At 33.7% G+C, this 26,010-nt stretch overlaps 2 protein-coding genes across 2 annotated transcripts in view; both read right to left on the minus strand.

The window, feature by feature from the left end:
- LOC142351991 (fatty acyl-CoA reductase 1-like) overlaps positions 1–4,710 on the minus strand; it is a 39,687-nt gene extending 34,977 nt beyond the window's left edge. The window contains exon 1 of the mRNA XM_075404292.1: positions 4,361–4,710. Within this exon, the coding sequence (XP_075260407.1) occupies positions 4,361–4,673 (313 nt within the window). The 5' untranslated portion in view covers positions 4,674–4,710. The remainder of the gene's footprint in view (positions 1–4,360) is intronic.
- LOC142343159 (pre-rRNA-processing protein TSR1 homolog) overlaps positions 1–26,010 on the minus strand; it is a 392,765-nt gene that overhangs the window by 250,845 nt on the left and 115,910 nt on the right. The gene's annotated exons all lie outside the window — the stretch shown is intronic.

Here is a 26,010-nt window from a genome sequence, read left to right on the forward strand (position 1 = left end):
TGCCAAACAATATCACTTTAAGAAAGTACGCTTAACTCAAGCGTCTAATTAACTTGTCTAATTTGACCTAAATTATATATCTTACTCTCCATCTCCCATGTCGTTTTACAAAAATTAAGGACTACTACAGCTTTTGACAAGCCGTCACAGTAATTCTCAGTAGTTGCATTAACTTCATTTATAGAAACGAAGTTACTCTTTAATCATATCAAAAAGTAGCTGAGTAAGTTCGTTTATTTCAAGAGTAACTTTGAATTTCAAGAAGAAATTTGTCAATAATCAACATAAAACCAAGTGAAATTTGCGGCCATGATAAGCCTGATTGCCCCACTATTCTCAGACTTCTTTTCATCACGGTAATTATTTGCAGTTTCTTCCATTAACTATTAAAGTAAAAAAAGAAGAAGTCTTTAAAAAAAACCAGGAAGCTTATGTGCCCGCTTTAACTCAGCCCGCTCCGACCTCTGTCAAACATATTGAAGCAATTCAATAAAAGTTATGGTAACCAAAACGTTATTCGGAACTTCCTACTCTAGAGAAATTCAAATATCATAACAAACGTTAATGAGAAAAGTTATGGCAAAAGGAATTCAATATTTTTATTAATTAAAAAGGGTTTTCAGATAAATAAAAGCAAGGAAAAAAAGTGCGCAAAATTGACAGCTATTAAGGCTAGCGCAAAAAAGCACAATTTTTTTTCCCCTACAGCGTAGCCCGCAAAGCAAATTTGTTCAAATCTGATAGCCTCTTGAAAGGCTAGCTGACATCATTGTTGCACACATAAATTGAAGAAAACGTTTATTTCAAACTTCCACAGCGGTGCAGTGGTTGAAAACGTTTGTAGACGAATAAAAAACCATGATCAAATAATGCCTGTATTAACTTTCTAAATAAAAATTGGTTTAGTCTTGAAATTGAAAACCTCTCTTGTATTACGTAACAAAATCTATATTTTGCTCGGTTAATTTTGTTTGCCTTTGTCTCTGTTTTACATTGTGTACTCCATCATTTTGTCAAAAAAACATTGAAAAAGAAACTCTAGCTCTGAAAAGTTATAGATAATTATAAAAGAGACCAACGTAAAATACTTTTGAAAAAAGCAGGCAGAGTTCAAGTATTGATAAATAGCTTTCCATTGGCATATATGTCTTGGTTTAGCAAATCAGCATTTAAAAGTGCCGAAGAGGGTCAAAACAAAATGGATAGTTTAAGTTACCCGGGCTGACCATCCAGAGCATTCCAGCACTGAACCAGTGTAAATCCATAGACTGTATATAGACATTTTTACCCTTGTGCAGATTCTGTTCATGTCATAATATAGACTGATCAGTCTATATTTCAGAGTAAAATTGGTACTCTGTTTTTAACCTGATTCTGATCTGTCCATTACTATTTTCATACAATTATCAGTTTAATTAACATTATTGTATACCTACTGTCAGCCTAAAACCATTCTGTTCTGAACCTGTCTCAGCTCTGATTGTCAGCCTAAAACACACTGTTTTTATTCTGTTTCAGCGATGATTGTCGGTCACACCACAGGCATATTCACACCATTCTGCATCACACCACAGGCAAATTCACACCATTCTGCATCACACCACAGGCATATTCACACCATTCAGCATCACACCACAGGCATATTCACACCATTCTGCATCACACCACAGGCATATTCACACCATTCTGCACCACACCACAGGCATAATCACACCATTCTGCATCACACCACAGGCATATCCACACCATTCTGCATCACACCACAGGCATATCCACACCATTCTGCATCACAACTCAGGCATATCCCACCACACACGCATGCACACACACACATGCACACACATTCACACACATGCACATGCACACACATTCACACACACATTCACACACACATACACATTAACACACATGCATGCTTTTCTGACATGCTCGCCATATTTCAACATTTTCGAAAATTTCAATGCACTGTTTTTACTCTGAAATTACTCTGAACAGTCTGAATAGTTGTTCTGTTTTTTTTCTGGGCATAATGACCAATTTTTTGATGTAAATAAGCTGTTTCAGTACTGGTTTTGCAAGATAATATGGAGATACTCAGGTTCAGTACTGAAATACTCTGGGTGGTCAGCCCGGGTATTCAAAATAAGCACAGAATGGTAAGCATAGGTAAAGTTGACCATCAATAAGGAAAAATTGTGTCATTAGAAACCCAACATGCAAAACACATTTAATTAGAACTATTTCTCTATTTTTCTGATCAGCGCTAACTTTTTTTGGTTTTTTTTTCTAATGGTGAAATCTGATGAAGCGATCTCTGTTTTCCGCTCTTTACCTTATACCAAAAGATTTTTGGTGGCAGGCCATTTTAAATGGGTGTCTGTCCCTTTTTTCATCTGAATGAAATCGAGCAACTATGAACACAAAGGGTAAGACCTTATTCACGACTGTCAAGTCTTGTAAAGTGCAAAGTAAATAACTGAAAAAAGCGGTGATTGGAGAACTGATACAAAATCTGCTAAACATAAAAGTTTTGTAATCAGACTTTTCATACAGTACTGATACATTTCTTGCAATTTCCCGTAATCAAGACTCTATAGGACTTGACGACCAGTCCCGTAGCTGTTGAGAAAATTTTATACCTCAATTGGTCAAATAAATATACTAATACTAAAAACCAAGAGAAAGATTTTAAGTTGAATGACGCTGTAGTCTCCCTTGTCAACAGATTGTATATTTTACTGCGTTATGTAGTTCAAACTCTGAATAAATATATCTGAAATAAAAAACCATCATTCGAAAAAAAAGAAAGACCATCTGCAAATGTTTAAAAAGAAAATTTGTTATTGATACAAAAAAATTTGCAAAAAAATTTGATAAAAATTTGTGAGCAGTTGATGTAATCTTCTATCTCCTGATCTTCATGGGTAAATTTTAATTTTAAAAAAATTATCTGATTGAAACGCCAAAATTGGTCGAAGTTTATCTGAAAACAAATTGAAGAGTACAAGAAACTTGACTGAAAAATTTAATTTCAGATTATATTGCTTGCAAAAATTTTGCGTACTGTTTAGTTGGGCTAAACTCTTTTGAAAAGTGACTTCAATTGAAAACATTAACTTTTTCAGGATCTTTATGTAAGGAAAATTATTCTTAGCGAGTGTGGACAACAGTGATTCAAATGAAAGAGGTGCAATAATGTTTGAAGTTTCCGTGACCATTTTCTACTTTCAGAGCTGCTTCTTTAACCAGCTTAAAAATAGTGACAACACCATAACTCTCTATTATACACAATCACTATCACTGTTATTCACCGAGATCTTGGCTCGAGAGAAAGATTAAGATTTTGAGGATTGTCCTAAATGATAATTAACTAAAGTAGAGCAACAGCTTTCTAGGTTGATTCCAGAAGTTGAAAAAGATCATGAGCTCAAAAACGTGAAGATTGATTATCTTTAACTATAAAAATGGGCGACGGCATTCATGCATTTTAACTAACCGTTGCCCTTGGTTAATCGAATAACTTTCCACTGCGATGAAGGATGAAAAGAAGGGAAAAAGGGTAAGCTTTGGTCATTGTTGTCCACGAAGCGACCAGAAAACTAAAACTAAAAAGCTTTTAGACAAAATGAAAGCTACTTTTGAAAAATTTATTCTCAGAAACTCCAAATGCTTGGTGTTACAGACTACCATCTTTTTGTAGAGGAACAGGCTGTATAAATTTTGCTGCATCTCTTGTACTACTCGAATTGAATCTACATTAATTTTCTACTATAAGAAACCTTTGAATTTTTTAATTCTTTTTTCTAAGACTACCTCGTCGGTTTTTTAACAAAACGTTTTTGCGAAAAATTGACCGCAGCTAATTATATTTCGATACAAATAGTTTCACCTAGAAATAGTTTCACCAAGTGTAGTTCATCCTTTTTGTAAAAAAAATCAATTCGGCTAGTTCCAGATTGTTGGTTTTATCAATCAACTGGTTCCATCCCTAAAATTTTGTGGCGGGCTCTAGAAATATAGTTTCTATAATATGCAATCATTATTTACAAACATGTTTTTCTTGCATAATTCTGCATAAAATTATTTACAATTCGTGATCAATTGTGATTTAAATATATCTTTTCAGGCTTTGTACAATTCGTTTTCCCCTTTAAATTTTTAGATTTATGTAGTCTGACTAAAAAAGCTTTGACAATTTTTGCAAAAAATTGAAAAATTGAATTCGTCATCTCATTTTCTGAAAACAAAAGTGGATCAAGTAGCTTTCTTTTTCTGCTTTTTCAAGTTGATTGCTTAAGATTTTTTCGGATCCGTTTAATTTTTTCGGCTGATGGCTTTTGAGATTTGACAAATTTCTTACCAGTACCACCAGTAATGAATACAGATGATCCTTTGTAGAAATCGGGAACCGATCCAAAATGTCTGTCGACGTCCGTTTGACCTCCATTTATCCTATGATTTGATGTTTGTGAACCCTGACTTATAGCCGTCGGACGCTGGGTGTTATACTCCAGGTTTTTTTTGAAGTCATTGAACGGCTTTGAATTAAAACATGATCTTCGAATGTTGGGATTTAAAATTCTATTACACAAAATTGTTTCTATATTTTTAGAGTTTCTTCTCAAATTTACTCCTAAAATGGCAGCGAAAGAGGAATGTAAATATTTATTCATGATAAACGAAAATGAAATGTGACCGTTTTTGAATCTTTTAAATGCTGCGATTCATGCACAACTTAAAAAGGCTCTTGAAATGCAAATGGCCTCATCAATATATGAGGATATATTTGAGTTGCGTGATAATGAATTATGTCATCGAAAATGTCAAGAGTGGTCTCAGGCCATCAGTTACGTAAATTGTTTTGACAAGTTTTGACTTTTTAAATCTACGGTGACCTGATATGTTGCTCATGTTTTTCCATTTAAGTTCACGCACATTTCTAAGACTATTAACTGTTTCAATGTAATGAACCAACACTACACTTTCTTCGATTGCGCACTTATTACTTTTCAATTTCTATTCAGTTTTCAGTCCTGTTCTTTTTAGAGACCTTTTATTTGTGGTCTCTTGTTAAACTTTTTATTATAAAACTGTTTAATTTGAAAAGGAATTAAAATCTGGTTAAAAATGGAATGAGCATTGCAATATAGAGCAAAAAAAGACATATCGTTAATTTTTGCACTAATGACTGACTCTAATCAACTGAGATATTGTTGAACATTTAATTAACCTTCTGACCCCGAAAAAAAACCTGTGGACAACTTTTTTTGAAAAACAACATATCGACATCAAAAGAATTTGTTGTTCAAGCATTTTTCAAAATGGGGGAGTGTGTATGCCAGGCCGGCTCTTTTCTCTTCTGTCAAATTTTCATTTCTGTTCAGACCCGACGAGACAAAAGAAAAACATCTTTTTGTAGCCCTTGAGACCACATTTGCAATTCATAAAAAAATGCACATTTCTTTACAGGCTGAGAAAGGTGAGTTGTAAAAGGAAAAGTATTGATGGTGGGAGGTGCTTTTAAGGGAGGATGTCATTTAATGCTATTGTTTTCCTGTTGGGCTTTTCCTTTTGTTTAACTCAACAGTGTCCAGATTGAACCAAAACAGAACAAATTTTAAAAACGAGGAGGTCGAAAAATCAAATAGACTCCAAATTTTTACAAGGAAAAAGACAAGAAAAAGACATAACTTCCTTTTTTACCATTGAAAATACAAATTAATTTTTAAAAATATACGGCACCTTGAAAAAAATTCTCAGGTTTATTATGCCAGAAACAGCATCCAATTGAAAAATTGTGATGCTCTTATTTAGAGAAGGAAATAAAAAAAATTTCAATCAAAAGAGAAGACCAAATAATTTTTGAAAAATTTCGTTTACACTGGTTTCTCCCCCACTTGAAGAATGTGTTTGAGAGCCAATTAGGGTTTCTGAATTGCCGACTATTTGAATCAGCGAACAAAGTAAAGGAATATTATCATTATTTATTCCGAATTGAGAATGAGACAGGAAAAAAAATCAAATTTAAGTTTAAAGGAAAAAGTTTGATATTGGAACGGACGCTAAAAAGTAAAACCTTCAACCCAAGAACGTTCTGCTTATTGTAAATTGTTTTAGAATCGACGGAATATGGGATATTCAGTCAAATATCGAATACCGAATGTAGACAAAAGCAGCCAGAAAAAATTTCATGAGACAAATCAAAGTTTGTTTATATTTTAACACGGTACTCTGTTGATTGTTCCTGATAATCCAAGGTAGTTTCAAAAATACGTTCCTTTTGTTGGACTGCATTTCTCTACAATTTTTATCAACACAATATGTAAAAAAACCTGAATATAAATTTCGCATATTATTGCTTTCAAAGAAACTCAACTCAGTAAATTAATAGGAAAAGTAAAAAATGGCAGTTTTCTTGTATATATTTGCTCATTTTTTCTCAGAAGATTGAAACATTTCCCCATTTTTTGCAGCTTAAAATGAGAGGAACTTATAAAAATTTGATCTTATAGGCAAAGTTAATAATAAAAACGGGAAAGGCAAGGACGAGGAAAAAAACTTTTCTTTATCAAACCCTTTGACTTCAGACTAAATTGATTTTAATACTTGAACTGATTAAATCGTCTCAAATGCATTTATTGCAAATTTTATAGAAAATCTATATGTTTTCAACATTTATTATGAGGTGGGTTTTTATAGAAAATAGTCTAAAAAGAATAAATGCTGAAAATGCTCTAAACAAAAATAATCATTAAAAGGGAGTGAATAAAGTGGCAGAGGTTTGTAAATGACTTTCATAATCATATGTGATATCATCTGGGTACTGTTTAACCAGAAAAAAGGGGAAAAAACCTGATTTAAAAACATTTCATCTTAATTATAAGGGGATCTTTTTGTTATCTTCTTTCAAGCGTCTCTATTTCAAGATAACAAGATATTTGTTGAGGTTACTTTAATTCGAGGTTTAATTTGAGGTTTAAGTCTATCTATATGCTAGTAAATGCTAGTAAATACTCATTTAAATGAAATGGAGTTGGTTTTTGTCGGAGTTAGGCACAGATAGAACCTATAATCAAAAAAATTTCGCAAATAACGCACTTTTTACTCATTACTTATGAATGGACTGAAACAAAAGCCAGTTTATCACCTGTGATTAGACTATTAAGCTATCCAATTTTTTCCATAACCAACGCTAACGCGAGATAAGTTAACAATATAAATCTTTCATCGTTATTAATATTAAACAAAAGAAATGTGCCATTTGGCAGAAATTAATGGTCTATAAATAATAAGGAAAAATGAATTCATGCTAAATAGATTGATTTGCTTTAGTAAATTCAGTCAGTTTTCAAACCTTGAAAAAAAAACAAAAAAAACGTAAATTTTCGGCAATTTGCTTTAACTTGTATTTGATTTTAAAAAGGACCGTTATTTAGATTTTCCAACAATTGGCTAACATATCGTGAGAACTCTTGTCATCCTAATTCAATCGATCGTTGAAATTACGAAATAATCGTCTTTTTCAGAGAATAATATCTGAGATACGATGAGCCGAGTTAAGGAAATTAACAAAAAGTCGCGGTTCTTATTTTGATTTCTCAATTTTTAGTTTTCTTTACGTATATGTATATATTTAACTGATGAAATATTCTGAGAAGGCCAGTAGAGCCCGCAAACTCGCTGCTCGCAAAGCTAAAACTAACAAAGTTACAGTGATCAATTCGAGGCCGACAGCCAAAAGCGAAGATGAGATTTTAGTCGAGTTCCAAGCTTTGAGACAATCGTTGCGCCGGAATGCAATTTCAGTTTTGCAGCCGGAGCAGGAAAAATCAGGGGGAAGGTGTGAACAGGTATCAGAGACGGTGTTTCAGTCTTTGAAGAATGACAGCAAAAGCCAGAACCTCAATCAGCGTGAGTAAAAGTCATACCTATCAGTTTTTTCAAAAAATTTGAGTCCGATTTGAGGCGTCAACGCATAATTATATAAGAAATGTACTGGTAGCCCTGAAACTGAACGCTTTGGAAGACGCTGAACTTGAACTTTCGCAAAGTTAGCTTTCATCTGAGCTACATGAACTACAGCTGAGTTTATTTTTAGAGCAATCCAAGCTATAATTTAAGAGAATTTCAAAAGAATTTGAAGCCAAATTTCAGAAAGCTTTAAATTTCGTTGACAAATTTTTCTTTCATACGGAAGGAAGCATATTATCTAATAACTATGAGGGGTACTATTCAAAACAAAAGTTGCCGTATATCACAAAAATGTGTATCACAAAAAACTATACAGGAATGAATTATGAATTCTGCGTGCCGTGATTAAGAATTCGACATATTAGCTCACATAATTACATGGTCAAATATCCTCTCAGTACGGCAGACAATTGATCTTTTCTTGCGTCCACCTAAAAGTATTTTCATTGCCTTTTTCGGTTTCTTCAAAAGTCCAGTTCTCAATTAGTGTGGCATTTTATTTAACCAGAAAACGGAGATTTGTTGAGTTATTGAATAATTCCCTATATGGTATGATTTCCAGATTCTGGTAGTGAGTCCGTTCCAAACGTGGACTCGCGTGAGATGCTCTCGTTCCTGTGGATCCTGCGATCCTGGCTCCTCGACTGTTCGGCACATGGCATTCCAAAAGTGATATCCTTCTCAAACTTCAACCGGAAGATATTCTGGATCATATGCACGATCTTGTCTGCTTCCTGCTTCCTCTGGCAGATTACGGATATGTTCATGGACGTGAACAAACATCCAATTTTGGTTAGCATGCAGGTAGTCCACCGTGAGGAGCTGAGGTAAGCTTTTCAAGGTTGTTGAAATAAAAAACATAGCAGGACAAATCCTGACGTACAATTCAAAGAATTTTCATTGACTAAACAAAAAACTAGACCTAGAACGGACCATGAGTGAATTGGGAAAACAATTTAGAAAAAAATCCGATCCAAAAAATCGAAAAAACAATAAAAACCAAAGTGAAATTGCCGCATGTGAACAAAAAAACCACTAGCGAGAAAGCGAATTTTTGTTCAAACACCGTTCTCTCACTCTACTTTAAAATTAGAGCAAAAAACTTACACGCCGCAGAACCACTCGCTTTTTCGCTCCATTTCCTGTTTCGGCGTGACCAAAATCACTACTCCAATTTGACTTCTAAAATCATGAAAATGCGTGAACAGATCTTAAAAAAAACATAGCCGGAAGAATTCCGGAAACGACTCGAAGTAGAAATCCATTTAAATGCCATCCAACTACTCATCAAACAAAACGTGCCTCCACTACCTTAGGAGTATCTTGAAACAAAACCATAAAAAAAAGTTAAAAAAATCAAATCTATTAAAATATGATAAAAAATCTGATCAAAATTTGTCATCAATTGAGAGCCCGAAATAACTATCTCTGTCAACATTAGTTCATCAAGACAACTATTGCCTACTAAAACCACTTATGAGAAGTTTTTAAAATATTTGAAACCAAATCATTAAAAAATGAGCTCTTACAAACAACTTTGACTAAAACACTCGAAAAAAATAATAAAATTTTAATATTACAAAAGCACAAAACTCCAAAAAAAAATTCTTTTCAGCCAATAGGGTATCCAGGTGCTCGAAAAACAATAGGCAAGTCATAATAGGATCAGAAATTTATCTAAAGAACAGAAAAAAAAACGAAAAACTGCAAAAAACTAAACCATTTAAGGCAGTAAAACAAAACAAAAAAACGCAAAAATTAGCCCAAAAATCAGCAATTTACATGAAAAACCTCCGAAATAGCATAAAATTCAAATAAATTTCCAGAACCCTTCAAACCACTACCAACACCAGCCTAAAACTAGAAAAAAATAACAACCAAACCTCTTAACCAAAAAAAATTGGAAAAAACTGCTTTAAAATCCCGCACGTGAACAAAAAATTTCACTCGCTTACAGAATTTTTTTCACACCTCAACTTCTCGCTCTCTCAAAAACAGTGCTATGAACAAAAACCACTCTCTTTTCGCTCCACTCTTCATTTTGATCAGCAGCAACATAACTCCAATTTTTTTCACGTGTTGCATTTCCCACTTCAAAATTCGCTCGAATAAAATTGATTAAAATAAAGGACTTCTCCAATACTCCTCTTCGAGTCGTAAAAAGACAGCGCCCCGATACAATTCAAATTCTTTGAATTGTAAAAAACATATTTAATCAAAATTAGACTTGAACTATTATGTTTGATTTAGCGATCATAAAGTTTTATTTATGAGCAACCCTTGAATTATAATGAATAAATATTCAAGTGAACTCTAGTGAGATTTTCCCTAAAAATAAAAATAGGAAAGTTACACCCCTATTTCTCAATTTAACTATGGTCGAAAGTGTGTAATTTTTATTAAAACGAAGACCTGAATAGTGTAATAAAAACTAATGGCGAAATAAAGGTCAGGATTACTAAGTTGTCCCGCTTTCTCTTCCACATTTTCCCCGGCAACGTTCCACGAGCAAAAAAGGAGGATTTTTCGGGCCAAAGTGCCCGAGTCGAGGTCTCAGCGGTTGTAAGTAGAAAATTCCTGAAAATATTGACAGTTTAGTCAAGTCAAACAAATGAAATTGTGCACGGTACGTGTTGAATTTATAAGGTAAGTGCTAAAAGTGCTGAAATTATGTTAGAGAAAGCTGATATTGTGTAGAGAATGTGTTGAAAATATGAAAGATAAGTTCTGAAAGAGCTGAATTGTTGCAAAAAAGTGTTGATGACGTGCAATATTTGTTCTGAAAGTGCCGAAAGTGTTTTATTTATGTGTGGAAATTTGGGAAAAAAGTGATAAAAGTGTTGAATATGTCCTATGGCTGCAAAAGATGCAAAAAAGTGCACTAGATGTGATGAACATGTAAAAAAAATCCAACAAAAAATGCTTACAAGTTTCGAGTTTTGTTACGAACAGAAAAATAGCCAAAACCAAAGTTTTACTAAAAAAGGACAAAATTGCACTTAATATGGACAAGAGGCGCATTGGAAAAAGTGGATGCTCTTCTGCAAAACTACAGCTGAAGCGTCAAAACCTGTGTAAGAATGTGCTGAATTTGTGGCAGTTGTGTAGAGAAAATGGGGAAACTATGTAAATTAAAAGCTTAATTTTTGCCCGAATGCTTCTGAATGAATTATGTTTTGTGTCCGAAAGATGTTTAATAAACCCTAGATAATAGATTATTGAGAAATGAATTCTCACATTTTCAGTCTGAAGTTTAGCATCTTAAAAAATGGCCCGAGTAATAAATGCCTATAAAATTTAAGAGTGTTCCAAAGAAACTTCTTCCTCTACTGATCAACTACACAGCAATCAGCCATTCAAAATATCTGGCGGTTCTTTTGGGCACTATAGAAGAAAGTCCTATTATTACTCTTGAAAACCAAACTAACTGCACTGTCAACAATGCAATCAGCAGTCCAAATTCAAATGATCTTCTGATCGAAAAGTGAAAGAAAGTATTTCACAAGTGCGTTCACTTCTCAATTACAGAATGGCATGCTATGTTTCGTTGCAAATGACTAGAAACCTGACTTCAGACCATCTAATTGCTTTTCTTTGCCAAATGAAAATTTCTATCAACAAATAAGAACACATTTATTAGGATTATTCGTAAAAAAAATGTTAAGTTCTCCTGAAACATCTAATGTAACTTTTTTCTCGACCCAATTTTTTTATATTTATATCTGCTTTTTGCAAAATTATTCAAATTATGCCTAGTTATATTGCATAAGAGTTTTTGAGCTACTTTGCCTTCTTCCGTACTCTAGTTTTGAACTCCTGCCTTTTGTGTTACAGCTTTATTGGAATCAAAAAGATCTAAAGCGAATCTTTTAACCAATTGATTGTTCACAAATTAACTGGGTTTTAAAAAGCGTCAAAATTCATTGTTGATCGGACTTTTGTGCGATTCCTTGTCTTGACTGCATTACAAGCCGGAACTGATTTCGTAAGTGTTGGGTTATGGACTTTCGCAAGCGGAATAAAAAGCGTTTTTAACTAAGTAAAAGAATTAATTTCTCAAAAATGAGAGAATAACAAAATGATATTTTACAGTAGAATTTAGAGATTTACAGGAGAGATCTGATTATAAGATCAAGATGGTGATTTGAATTTGGGGATGAAAAAGGACTCAAAAATCAGCTGTATATATACCCATTATCAGTGTGAAAAAGTCAAGATACAAAACTAATCTTAGCACCGTGATTTATAGTGGGGGTCGCAAGGGTTACCCAATATGGTTTGCTTCTGCAAATCAGTCGCAAAGGGAACCATAAATGGAATGCATTTGCACTTTTCTAAGAATTCATTCACACTTCCGGAGATATCATCATCATTTAATACATGCTGGGAAGATTTTACATCAACTAATCTAACTCTAATAATAGTTATCTAGATTCACCAATTTGAACCGAATATTGATTCTCAGCACCATTTCTTGACGATTCATTTATATAATTTCTTTGATCAAAATCAAATTGCTTGTCTTTCTAATCTGGTAAGTCAAACTTTCTTTCTAATTCTCACTAAGTTTAGACTATAGTTTGATCGAAATTCTAACAGTAAGTTTTGCCCATTTAATTTAAGGGATACACAACCAAATATTTCGTTTGAGGAACAATTGAATTGTTCGTCAACGTTACCATTTCATCATTAGAAAATGAACTCGGTTGAAGGCCCGAGATTTAGTACAAAAAGAATGTTATTCAATATTTTCTCAAGTCAACAGTGAACAATACTTTTGGAAAATAATGAACTTAATACGGCTTTTTCTGCATCTCCAAAGGCCAATTTGAAAAACTTAAATAAAAATTTTTGGCGGTTGATAAATTTATAAGTTAAGGAGGAACAAATATGGTTTGTAGAAACTCAATTTTAATCAGCTCAAAAGTTGGAAAACTCTGCAATTTTAAGTAAAAGAAAGAAAATATTTGTCTTTCAAGTTAACACAAAATGTTTTTTACTACTGTTTTGATGACATTCTTGTTTCTGTAAGGTAAGTTCTGTCATATTGGCGTGAGTGCCAACTTATCCAGAGTTTTGTAGCAAATCTAAAAATATTCATTACCATTGATTTGTAAACAAAACCACTGCCGTTGCACTTGTTTATCAGGTTTGTTTCTCGCTTATGCTCAGAACTATTTGTTTTTGATGGTAATTTTTCGTATTAAACGTAATTAAGAACCCTCATACGAATATCTAAAGTGGATTTCGCTTACCTTGGTGCGACAATCCAGAGGGTCAATTCTAAACGTAGAGATAGTGTCTGTATAATGGTTTTCAGTTAGCAGAACACGAGAACAGCACTTACGGTTTTTCTTCGATATGTTTGGTATATAAACGTAAGAATCACCAATATGTTCAATTCTTGCTGTAAAAGAATAAAAAACTCCGACGTTTTCTCTGATTTTTTTTGTCAAACGTAGAAAACGTTTTTATTATGTTCTGGTGTAGGTAACCGTTGATGTGTTTGGTTCCCATCAATGTTCATCGTAGTGTAAAATATTCAAAATTCAAAAATTAGAAAAAAACATTTTTTTAATGAATAATCTGATAAAATGATAATTAATAACAACGGAATAGCTAATTTTTCTCTGTCCATGAGTTAAAAAAATATATGAACAAAAAAACAAACAATTTAAAACAATTATCACCAAGGAGTGTGTTTGAATTTCCTGCGAATGGAGCGGTGTCATTACTTTGACAGGTATTATTACATTTCTTATACCGGACATATCGAGGATTTCTAACATTTGTTGAACATAAGTTGAACACATCGAACAATTTCTATGCAAAAAAACCAATAAAACCACGGAAATCGAGAATTCTGAAGCTTTCTTACTTTTGAAATTGGACGTACTGATAATTTCCTGTCATTCTTTTTCCGGTTTGTCACTTTTTTGGACTAGGCGCGTACCTGTATCGTACCTGTTGCAGCCTCTTGTACAGTGAATGAAGAGAGTTGTAGGTTCAGGATCGTTTGTGAATATATTTTGGTCCTTTATGAAGATAAATTGCACCTTTGAATATATTTCTAACAAGGAGGCTCGGTAATGTGCGTTCGCACATAAAGTTCTGACCCCGCTCATCCACATTTTTGAGCATAAATGTCCTCCAAATGAGGAACAGATAAAAACTCCTCAAAAACTGAAGTTTTTTCCAAAAAAATGTGTATGAACAAAAAGATCGCCTCCAACGCAAATAACTCAGTGGAGTAAAAAATGCCGAATTAGATTGATGAGATCAGTCATCATTAAGAAAGCAAGTCAAGACAAACAACAAAATCAAATAACAAAATAAACAAACATTAATAACATACAAAACTTTATGCCCATTTAAAAAAAAACTTTCTAACAAGGTCATAATTAGCGCCGGTAAAACTGAAACTAAACAAATAAACTTTACTTCACCTGAAAATATATGTGACCACTCCGTAAAAAGGCTCGGACACAGTTAGACAAAAACGAAAAAAACAGCAAAGATAAAAAGTTGTCTTATATTTTTAAAAGCAATTCATTTCAAAGTAATGAAACCAATTAAATAGCAAATGAAAACACCCAACATGTTTATAATCACATATGCCTCTATAGGAGAGCATTAATCAATTGTTTATGCCGTTTCAAAAAGAACAACAAATAGAGACAGTAAGAAAACTCAATCAAATATTGCGAGAAAACGCCGTAGAAGCCGTAAAGCCATATTTTGCGCCTCAAAATATGTTCAATTGAGGCTTCCACGAACGCCAAAATTGTGGTATAGCACTTATTATTAATGAGAATACGTAGCAAGTAGACAAAAATAGTAAAAAAAATGGCAAATTTAAGTAGTTCTGCTTTTTTAAAACACAATTATTTCCATAGTCATGAAAGCCATTAGCAACAAAATGAAACAATTAAATAGGTTCGTCTATTCAACCATTGAAAGCGCTTGAGACCTTTAATTTTTCAGAATATGTCTTACATCTACAAAAAGAACGTTAAATACAAAAAAAACAAAAATAAATTTACTTTTTGAGCGAAAAACCCGTCTTCAAACCAGTAAATTCATAAGAATTCTTTAAAAAAAGATTAATTTTTGTACACTTGTACCGTGAATCGGCGACAATAATGTTATATGTGACCTATGAGTAACAAGACCAGGTGACAAATAAACAAAAAAGAACAAAAAAGCAAAATTAAAGAAAGTAAAAAGTTTTTTTATTTCTGAAAACAATTATTTTCAAAGTCATGAAAGCCCTCAGCTATCTGCTCAAATCAGGACGAAGGCCTATTCATGACTCCAATGAAAGCAAATGAGAGATGACCCCAATGAGAGATGACTCCAATGACCCCAATGAAAGCAAATGAGAGATGTCATTATCCGGGTAAATTTTTACGAATTGAAAATCATTGAAAAAAAATCAGTTAAATTCTTCGAGAAAGGAGTATCAAAGCCGTCAAAAACCATAATCTATGCCTTTCAAGACATTTATATGTTTACCTGTGCCTTATTTGAACGCCAATAATGTAATATTTGAACTATCAATTTTGTGATAATATGACGAAAAGAGAAAAAAACGTGAAAAATTGGCCAACACCATAAACTCTAAAACAAATTTGTGAAATCTCGCAGTATCAAAGCCAGAAAACCATAATTTAACGCGAAAAACCACAAAAAACATTAATATTTAAATCAATATAAAGAAGAGGAAGAAGATGGATTCTTTCTCTGGTGGCACTAAGGAACAAGTTGACCAAATTAAGAGAAAAATAGCGGCAAAGTTCAAGAAGCCATTGTTTATTTAAAAGCAAACATTTTTAAGTGAAAACGACAATAATCGTTCGAGTAATTAAACTAGATATTTTAATTTGGCAATGTTTAGGAAGCCTTCTGGACCCATCAACAGAGATCTTTGATTTGAAATGTTCTGTTCGTTGACTAACATAAAAAAAGTTCGATTTCTTTTTTAAAAAAGACCGACTGATTACCTTTCGAATTACTTTTGGATTGTAGCAGTCCAAGACTCGAACAAATCTATCCCTACTATTGCCGCTTGTCCATTTAGAACACTCAATTGTTTCGAATGCGTCGGATCTTGATATTTTTTTTAGTTAAAAGATCAAATATAAAGGCTGCGTTTCTGATAATAATAGAGTAAACTTAGCAAAAATCGGCAAAATTTTGATTCTAGACTACTCTCAATGGAAGTGGAAGTAAAATTAGCTCTCATTGCAGTTTACAAAGATAGTGTTTGATGTTTTTGGTTGTTTACTGCCGGTAAATTTAATCAAAGTGGACTAAAGAAGCCAATTTCGAGCAATTTCTGATGAAAAAGGTTGAATTTTGAAATATTTTGTCAAAATTTTAGCCAAAAAACTGAATCAAAAAAGTCAACAAAACTTTTTTTGTCTCTAAAAATAAAATTAACAGTACTATTGTTAATAATTTTTACAAATTTAAGCAAAATTGATGAAATTCTAGGGAACATTCCGGAAAATGTAAATAAAAACAACATTATCCATTGTCTATTATTCACAAAACTTCAATCCTCGATAACTTCCTGTAAAATACGAAATTCAAAAAATCTTTTTAATTCCATATTCTACGCTGGAGGGGCTTTTTAATAATACCATTCGCAACTCTCTACGATGAATATATCGATCGGTCAAAATTGACTGAACAAAAAAACCCATTTGAGTATATAGTTCCTCCCCCACAAGTGGGTCGGAACAATTAGTAGTTCACGGGTTGATGTTTTTGTCATAAAAAAACAATACAATGTTTATGATGAATAGAGGTAAAAACATTCACCGCAAAGCATCGGCATCATTTGGTGGTGGGCGCAGTAAAAGTTTGTGGGAAGATTTTCGGTGAAATTAGAGGTAGAATTTTTGAATCTTTTTTACTAGCGCCCCCCCCCCCCGCTTAGTTCGGCATCCCCCATTTATAAATGTTTGAACATATTGTTAGAGCTAAGTAATTTTATTCTGGAACATATATGAACAATATGCATTTACAAAAAGCTAGCGCAGCTATGGTTTGGAAGTATTACGTATTCCAACCAAAAATTGTTGCATATAACGTAAGCATCAATAAAATTTTTGTATTATATCATTTTTTTGTGTTACCGGCTTCAATCTACCTAGACACTTTTTTTTATTGATATGCGCACAATTCGCGAAAGCGTAGATTTTGGGAGGTGCTAAATTAACGGCTATATAGGGCTGGGGGGTGGGGGGGGGGGCGCTAACAGAAAAGATCCGATTTTTCGAATGAATTGTGATTTTTAGCTGTGTTTTTTTGCATCCTTTTAAGCAATTTCCGTAGCTCACATTTCTGAGCGATCGCCACGATCAAAGCAATTCTAACATTTCTTAGTGAGATTTACCTCGATCCGGGTTGGAGTTGATCTTTGAGAAGATTTTGTCTATTCGGGTTCCAAATTAAAATGAAGTTGGTAAAAATCCTACACAATTACTAGTTGAAAACAATTAAAATTCCGAGAGAAATTCTATAACGCATCGCTAAGAATCACTGCCTATAAGGACCATAAAAATAGCTGTTGGCGATCTGTTTTTTCAGATTTCCAACAGTGACAATTTGCAACTCGAACAAGCTCAAAGCTTCACTCGTACGCGAACTCGACCGGAGCTCAGACCTGTACAAAATGGCCGAATTCGAGAATATGAACTCGGTCGGCCTAAAGGACATATACGACACTCTGAAGTCAAAACTATCAACGAATGGTGAAAAAGAAACGGCGAATCATTTCGATAAACACTGCAACAATTCGGGCGGTCCACATTGCGATTCTACAAAAGCAACAACTTCAAGCCCAAGTGACGATCTTGATCTACCGGGAATTATTGATAGATGTGTTGTCTCTCCATGGAATAAAGATTTTTTGTATTACATCCACAACGGAGAAGAAATTGAGAAATATTTTGTCGACGGGATTCTGTGTCAAAATTCGTACGGACATAATTGCTTAAACGTGCTTCAAATGTGTAATGATCAAGCTGAGTGTCAAGACGGGTCAGACGAGTCAAGTGAGCTGTGTGGGGAATGTCCTCCTGACGAGTTCCAGTGCCAAAATGGACAGTGTATTGACCCAAAGTTAAGGTTCAAGTTCTAATAGAAAAATTTACTCAATACCACTACAGTCACCCGTAAAACAGAATCACAATAGTTCCCTTCCCGATGCAATCCCTCATTATGGTTCAATTGTGGCAAACAATTGGGGGGGGGGGGGGTTAAAAAATGCTATCCAAATTATTCAAGAACGGTCACTTCCTAAAATCTGTTCTGCAGAAGCTCTATCAGAAAAAATTGTCAGTTTTAAGTCATCGCTGAGACAAAAGCTGCAGAAAAAAGGTGAGCACTTTTAATGTAGCTTTCTATGATGAAAATAACTACCATTTACATTAAACTATGGTACACCTGAAGACTTGAAGACCTAAGGGAATAATGAAAATGGTAAAATTATGGCAAATGGTGCTTTTACGTACGTCAAAAACAGCAAAAAAATAAAGCAAGATTCTCAATTTTATTCATTTATCTACTAAAACATCATTTTTTAAGTTTTTTTAAACAAAATTTAACTTCTTCATATATTTATATTTTCAATATTTGTAAACATCTTTTTCTGAATTTTCTGAAAATAAACATAGGTTTTTGAAAATCTCTAAATTATTAACTGGTTTCGAATCCAGACTATTTGTAAGCAATGCCAGAACCTGTCAATCTTTCTTTGGAAAAAAGTAGTAAAAAGTCTTCAAGTTTTGCAATAAAGCGTTTTTTTTAATAATAGGATGTTGAAAGACGACATTTTTAATATACAAATCTGACGATTTGGTGTGAAAATAACATTTGATGTTTCTAAATTATAGTTATATTGAGCTTGTGCTCTTGGACAAGTTATTCTATGCATATCCAAGAAAACTGAAAATATGGATTTCAAAAATTCTTTTATTTGATCACACTTCTATAACTTTACACTAGCAATTACCAACTAGAATTACCAAAGAACTAACAATCGAAAATTGAAACAATCACAGCAAACCACTGAAATTAGGTCAATCAAGGCTGCCTAAACTTCAAAGGTTCCACTCACAAAATGGGCAATTTTATTTGATGCACTTTTTACTCTAGACATTTTAGAATTCGTTTGTTACCTGCAAAAAAACTAACCAGAGGAAAAACTAAAACGCTCCAAAACAAGCAAACAAACAGACAAAAAAGAAAAAATAGATTATAATTTTTTTAGTATATCGCTCTTCTATAACTTTAAACTTATCGAATTACCAAAAAACTACCAATCGAAATTATAAACAATTGATAGGAAACTGCTAAATACAGGGCAATCCATGCTGCCTAAAATTCAAAGGTTCCATTCCCAAAATGAGCAATAATATTTGATGCACTGTTTACCCCGGCACCCTAGAATACTTATCGTACTTAGGATATAGACGCTCCAGAAGATGCAAACGGACAGACTTTATAATTAGAAAATGAATTCAAAAACATACGTTTTATCCTGTAGAACAGAAACGGAAAGACAGTTATCTCGAAGGTTCAGACTGGTTCAGACAGTAATCTCGAAGAGCTTTTCATCAATTGTTTTTTCAAACGAAAATATCCATGTTTTAATAAAAAATATAGTTTTCTACAAAATGAAACTTTGTACAAAAAGGTCAAGTAATTGCTTCCGTAAGACATAAAGGCACCATTGATTATGTTTGTTTATTAAAAAATATTCAATGTAATATTCACGAGCCACTATTGAATCTCTCAGTTTATATTTTATTCATAAGTAAAGTTCTGGAGTTGAGTTGTGATCTTTGGTGATTCTTCTTCCCCTCTTCGACAGTTGGTGTTTTCGTCTATTTTTTGGAAACTTGGCTAAATGAATGTTTGACAATGATCTTCTCGCTCACTGGGTTAGATCAGCATAATAAAATTGGATAGCTGCCTGCTCTCGTTGTGTGACAGAATTGATCAGAACAGCATCTATGAAGACCGCTGGTCAGGAGAAGGAATATTATTGCCCCATAAAACTGCCCATAATAAATTTGATGTTCAATATGTTGCTGTTCCCATATAGGAGGGATCTGGGCTATAATGACTGTGCTAATTATGTCAGAAGATAAAGGAAATCCTATGGATTGGAAGCTTTGGTTTTCAGAAAGAACGGTATCCACTTCACTGTCTTTCTCGCAGTCTCTATCAATGCAGTTTCAAACATATTGCTTGTACTTCCTGTCTTCAGCTGACGCTAGAGCAAGACCCATTCTTTTGCCGCATCTAAAAATAGATTGCTTCAAGGCGGAGAAACTGCGGGCATCTCCTAAGCTGCTGTCCGAATTGAAGCCGGAGATGTCGTCTGGCCAAAAAGCTGTCGCCAAAACAGGCAAAAAAACTAAAAACAGGCTGAGACTTGTTTCTCACTGATACCACTGTTGTAATTGATATCGCTTCGACCATTGCAAGATGTTGCATAGTCACCGAATGCATCTGAAGCTATTGCTTTGCACCATTGGAGTTTCTTTACACTCATATACCTGTACACCAAGCCTACTCTTTGAAACAGCTAAGAAAATTGTTCCTTCTTGATTAGTCGACAGTGGAAAATGAAGCAAATTAAGTACACAGAAAAAAGATAAATGGTTCAACTCACAATCGAATGGGTTGCATACAATGAAGATCGTATTTTTAAACAATACTGTCAGGTAGTAAAATCAAAGGTTGCATCAAAAATGGCAATTGAAAGACCTCAGAGAGAAAATTATGACAGAACTAGAAAATTAAACAATCGGATGCAGGAGTTGAGCTGCTGACGAACAGCAGCAGTAGAAAGGAAAAAAATTAAGGTTTTTTCGTCAGAGGGTTTCCGTGTCCACAAAATTCATTTGAACATCAAAATGGCTCAAACGTGTTTCAAAGATGTAATGACCAAGTTCACTGTCAAGAGGGGACAGACGAGTCAAGTGAGCTGTTCGAAGAATGGCTGGCTCCAGAATTTTAGTGCAAGAAATGGACTGGGTATTGACCTCCAAGTTGAGATTTGAGTTCTTATGAAAAATCTACTCAGTCCTATTGCCACCAACCGTAAAAATATAACCCCCATAGTCCCCTTCCCAATGTTATCCCTTATTTGTTTAATTATGGCAAATGATTGGAGACGGGGATGGTTTAAACAATTCTATCATGCATACTCAAGAAAGGTCAATTCCTAAAATCTGTCCTGCAAAAGCTCAATCACAAGAGTTGTCAGCTTTAAATCTTCGTTGAGACCAAAAAACCCAACATTTCTTATTGTAGTTTTATGTTATCGAAATTAGCTGCCATTTACAAAACACTCTGGTGAATCTGAAGACTTGAAGACCTAATGTTATAACAAAAATGGTAAAATTATGGCAAATAAAGTCCTTACGGACGTCAAAAACGACTAAAGCAATTTTCTCAATTCTACTCATTTATCTACCAAAACATCACTTTTGATGTTTTTTTAAAAAAATTCGGGCAACTTATATATTCACATTTTCAATATTTGCAACCAATTTTCTTCTATTTTTTCTGAAAAAGAAAGTTGTTGTTTTTTTTTGCAAATTCTCGAAATTGTTAACAGTTCCGAATCCGGACTATTTATAGGCAATTTCAGATCCTGCCGATCTTTCCTTGAAAAAAAAAATGTCTCCGAGTTTCATAATATAGCGACTTTTTATAACAAGATGTTGAAAGAAACTCTATAATTTAGATATTCAACAACTTGTGTGAAAATAACATTTTTAAAAAAAATTATAAGTTAATTGAGCGTGTGCTCGTGGATATATTATTTTATTCGGAATCAAAAAAACTGAATACATAGATTTTTTAAAAAATTTTATTGAAACGCTCTTCTGTAACTTTTGATTCTCTTGAATTACTAAAGAACTAGCACTCGAATATAGAAACAATCGATACAAAGACGCTGAAAAAGGGCAATCCAGGCTGCCTAAACTTTAAAGTTTTGAATCCCAAAATGGGCAGTAGCATTCAAAACACTGTTTACACCAGACAGTGTAGAATACGTTTGATACTTGCAAAAAAGCGAGCCAAAGGATTTAGACGCTCCAAAAGAAGCAAGCGAACAGGATTTAAAATATGAAAATGATTTCAAAAACACATAAACTTTATCCTATGGAACAGAAACGGTAAATTGATGATTCAGACAACAATCCCAAAGAGCTTTGCAATGAAATGCTTTCAAACAAAAGCATCCAGGGTTTTAAGAAATCCTAATTTTACTGCAAAACGATAATATTGCCAAAAAGGCCAGGTAATTGCTTCTGTGTCACGCTGATCTCTATTACTTAAAGTCACCATTGGACTTTTTGGTAATAAAATTATAATCACGATAATATTCATGAGCCATAGTTTACTCTATCTGTTTACAATTCATTCTGGATTAAAAGTTTTTGGTGAATTGTAATTTGAATTTTAGTTTTTGGTGCTTCTTCTTCAGCTCTTCAATAGAAGGTGTTTGTGTTTAATTTTTGAAATTTTGCAGTGGCCCATAATGACTGTGCTAACTGACAGAAATATTAAAAAAATCTTATGGATTGAAAGCTTCCATTTTCAGAGAGAACGGCTCCCACTTTAGTGTCTCGCCGTCTCAAAAAGTACTCCAAATGACACAATAGCCAATGAAAAGAAAACAAATCGCTCTATCGATTCATTTTAAGGCACATTGTTTGTATTTTTTGTCTTCACCTGACGCCAGAGCAAGACAGCACTCCTTCGCCGCATCTAAAAATAGACTGCCTCAAACCGGAAAAGTTACAAACATACAAAAATTCTTTTCTTTTGCGATTAGCTGAAAGTAGAAAATGAAGCAAATTAAGTACACGGAAGAAAATGATAAATGGTACTACTCACAATCGAATGGGTTGCAAATGGTGGTGAAAAAATTCATAAACAATACTGTTAGGTAGGAAAAACAACATTTACATCAAAAATGCAATTGAAAATCTTCAAACTGAAATTTATGGCTGCAAATTTAGAACATAAAAATATCGGATCCAGCAGCTGCACCGCCGAAAAATTGTTCAAGTTACAGTTGCCACCTTTGCTCTACATCTTTGCAAAACAGCAACTAGGACAACCTATTTAATTTCTACGGAGACAGCTGAGTCATTGAAGTCACTAGCTCTCCCTGAGGTGAATCAAATTCAAATGACAGGAGAAACAATTAGATTACTGACCAAGCTCTAATAAGTTCTGAAAAATGATTTGGTAAATCAGACGTCAAAACAGCAGCAAGGCAGTTAAATATTATCCACCTCAATCTTCACGTTTTTGAATCATATCTGAAAAACCGGTTAAACGGACAAGATCGTCAAGATGTTGGCCATATTTTGAAAAAAGTCCAGCAAATACACAGTTTTTGAACTCAAGAACTCCAATAGAGTAGCTGAGCTTGATTGCGTGTGGTGCAACCTTTTTGATTCGAAAAATGTAGTAGTCATGTGTCGGATTTATCCAGGTACCAATTTATTGCTATTCTTAATTTCTTTGCAGAATTTGATGTAAAATTTTGGACCGTTAGAGTTGTCTATTTAGGCGATTGAGAGTCTAGTCGTAAAATTAGAATTTCTTCGGCCTCTTATCAATCAATCATTTAAGGCATAGTTTTTTTTTCTACAGCCTTAAGGATTTTATAGCGAGGGTTTGTCTGCGCGCAAAGTAGACCTACTAAATTAAAAGGACGAACTGAATTTTAATAACTCTGAAGGTTACCGTTAATCTGTTTTCAAAACAAAAGTGAATATGATAACGGAGCCAAAGCGTTATGGCACAAATTTCGCTCAAGCTGATATAATTTTTAAATCGATTGAGAACTGGTGAAAAAAACAAAAAAAACGTCAACAGAACGGCTCAAGATGGAATAGCTTGACAGTTCACGTTTCTCGGCATTTTTCGCATTTCATTATGCTGATGTGTATAAGTCAGTATTTAAATTTGATGTAGTAAAGAGTTTCAACAACAACAGATAAAAAGACATACATGATTACGAAAAAGAGACATTGCTGAGCCTTTTCTGACTTGTTCATCCAATATTTGCAGCCTCATTCGTTTTGTACTGAAAATTCAGCAATTATGAAAAAATATTTTACACGATTGATTACGAAATTTTAAAAAAAATCATGAAAGTAACGAGCACTGATTATTTGGAATAGATAAAAAGAACACAAAAAATGAAATAAAATTCCATTGCAGATGTTTTGCAAAGAAGATTGGGTTAGTGTGATTGTAAGAGAGGGAGAGAGAAAGAGAGGAGAGAATGCAAATGACATGTCTTATCATAACTTTCAAAAATAATAGGGCAACCAAAAACAGAACTGAAGAAACCTTAAAACTGCATAAGGCAGTTTTTTTTCAATACCAAAACCGGAAGATCAAACAGAGCAGGTAAATACGTTCTCACTTTTAATTTTTTTCCGGAAAAAAAGAACTTTAGAAATTACAACTTGCTTGTAAGGCAGTTGGTAATTGTTTACAACGATTCATAATCACAATTTTCGAAAGGAGTTGATTACAATTTATTTTTTAATACACGAAAAAATGGCTTCACCTCAAACTTTTGAAATATAGTTTATCAAGGGATAATGATATATTGTAAGGGAAACAATTTGAAGTCATGCCTATCTAATGCATCGTTTAATAGTATGTGTTCTTGAAGGACGCAAACAAACAGATCATTATCTCTGAATGCTCGAGTAAAACCAATATGTATTTTATCGACGCTCTCAGCTGTGTTTGTTTTTATTTGAGGTTTTTGCTCTGCTGCTGGGCTTGAATAGCTACCCAGTGGATTTTATCCTTGCAGAGATGGAAAAATGATTCTAAAACAAATATATTTCTTTTTATAGTAATGGTTTACTCTTTGAGACATTTGGCTGCATATGATTGGTTGAATCACGATTTAGACATACAATCTTGCAGTAACACAGTACGATTGCAACAGATAGCACTAAAATGTATAAATTTTGTATTGTATGTGACCCTACTACAGAACCCCTGTAACATAGTAAATCGGTACTAATTCATTATAATTGATGTGTAAAACTGGAACTCAGTTAACCGCCATATTCAAAGAAGATTTAATAGCTATCAAAAACTAATTTTAAATAATATACCCTCCAAAAACTATAGAGCTAAAGAAATATTTAGTGCTTGGATAAGAATACTTACCACATCAGAACCGCTATAAGTTTTTCAGCAAACGCATCGGAACCATTCATCAATATGTTACAGTTCCCGTTATTCCAACCATTACATTTTGTTCAACAGAAACAGAAACTAAAATCATAACAATCGAAATTGTTGATATGGTTCAGAATAACTGAATATCTATGGTACTCAATATCAATGCGTATCAGTAGTACAAAAAATTCCAAACCCGTGTGTAAAGTTGGAGTAATATGCTAAACATTCCAATTTCAAATTTTTAAAAATTTAGGGCGCTGAGTTTTCTTATACTTTAAAAGCAATTGGTGAAAACTAAACAAAATCTTTTGCTGCCACAATCATATAAAACTCAATCAGAGGGGTGACACCATTAAATTAAAAACACAATGGCGTGGGTTCGTTGGGTTGAAGTGAAGACCCAATAGTGTGGGTCCAAATGCAAATATGCTGCTATCTCTGAATCGTTTTTCGACATGTACTGCTGATTTAGTTATCAAAATTAACCGTGGATTTTAAAACCACGCATTTTGCCAATTTTAACTCTCTAACCTATACAAGCAAATAACTGATCTGTTGTTGACAGATGTGACGGAAATTTCGACTGTCCTGATGGCTTAGACGAACGATCTGAATTCTGTGACTGGGAATCGAATCAAGAATTTTTCACATGCTGTTCCGGAACCCGGAAAATTCCTCTCGAATTACTTTGCGATGGTTTTACAGATTGCGCTCGCGATAAGTCGGATGAATTCCTTCACGCGTGCTACGATCCGGTAAATCACAAAATTAACACCT

This window comes from Convolutriloba macropyga, chromosome 1, assembly GCF_964194025.1.
Source record: "Convolutriloba macropyga chromosome 1, txConMacr16.3, whole genome shotgun sequence".
NCBI lineage: Eukaryota > Metazoa > Xenacoelomorpha > Acoela > Convolutidae > Convolutriloba > Convolutriloba macropyga.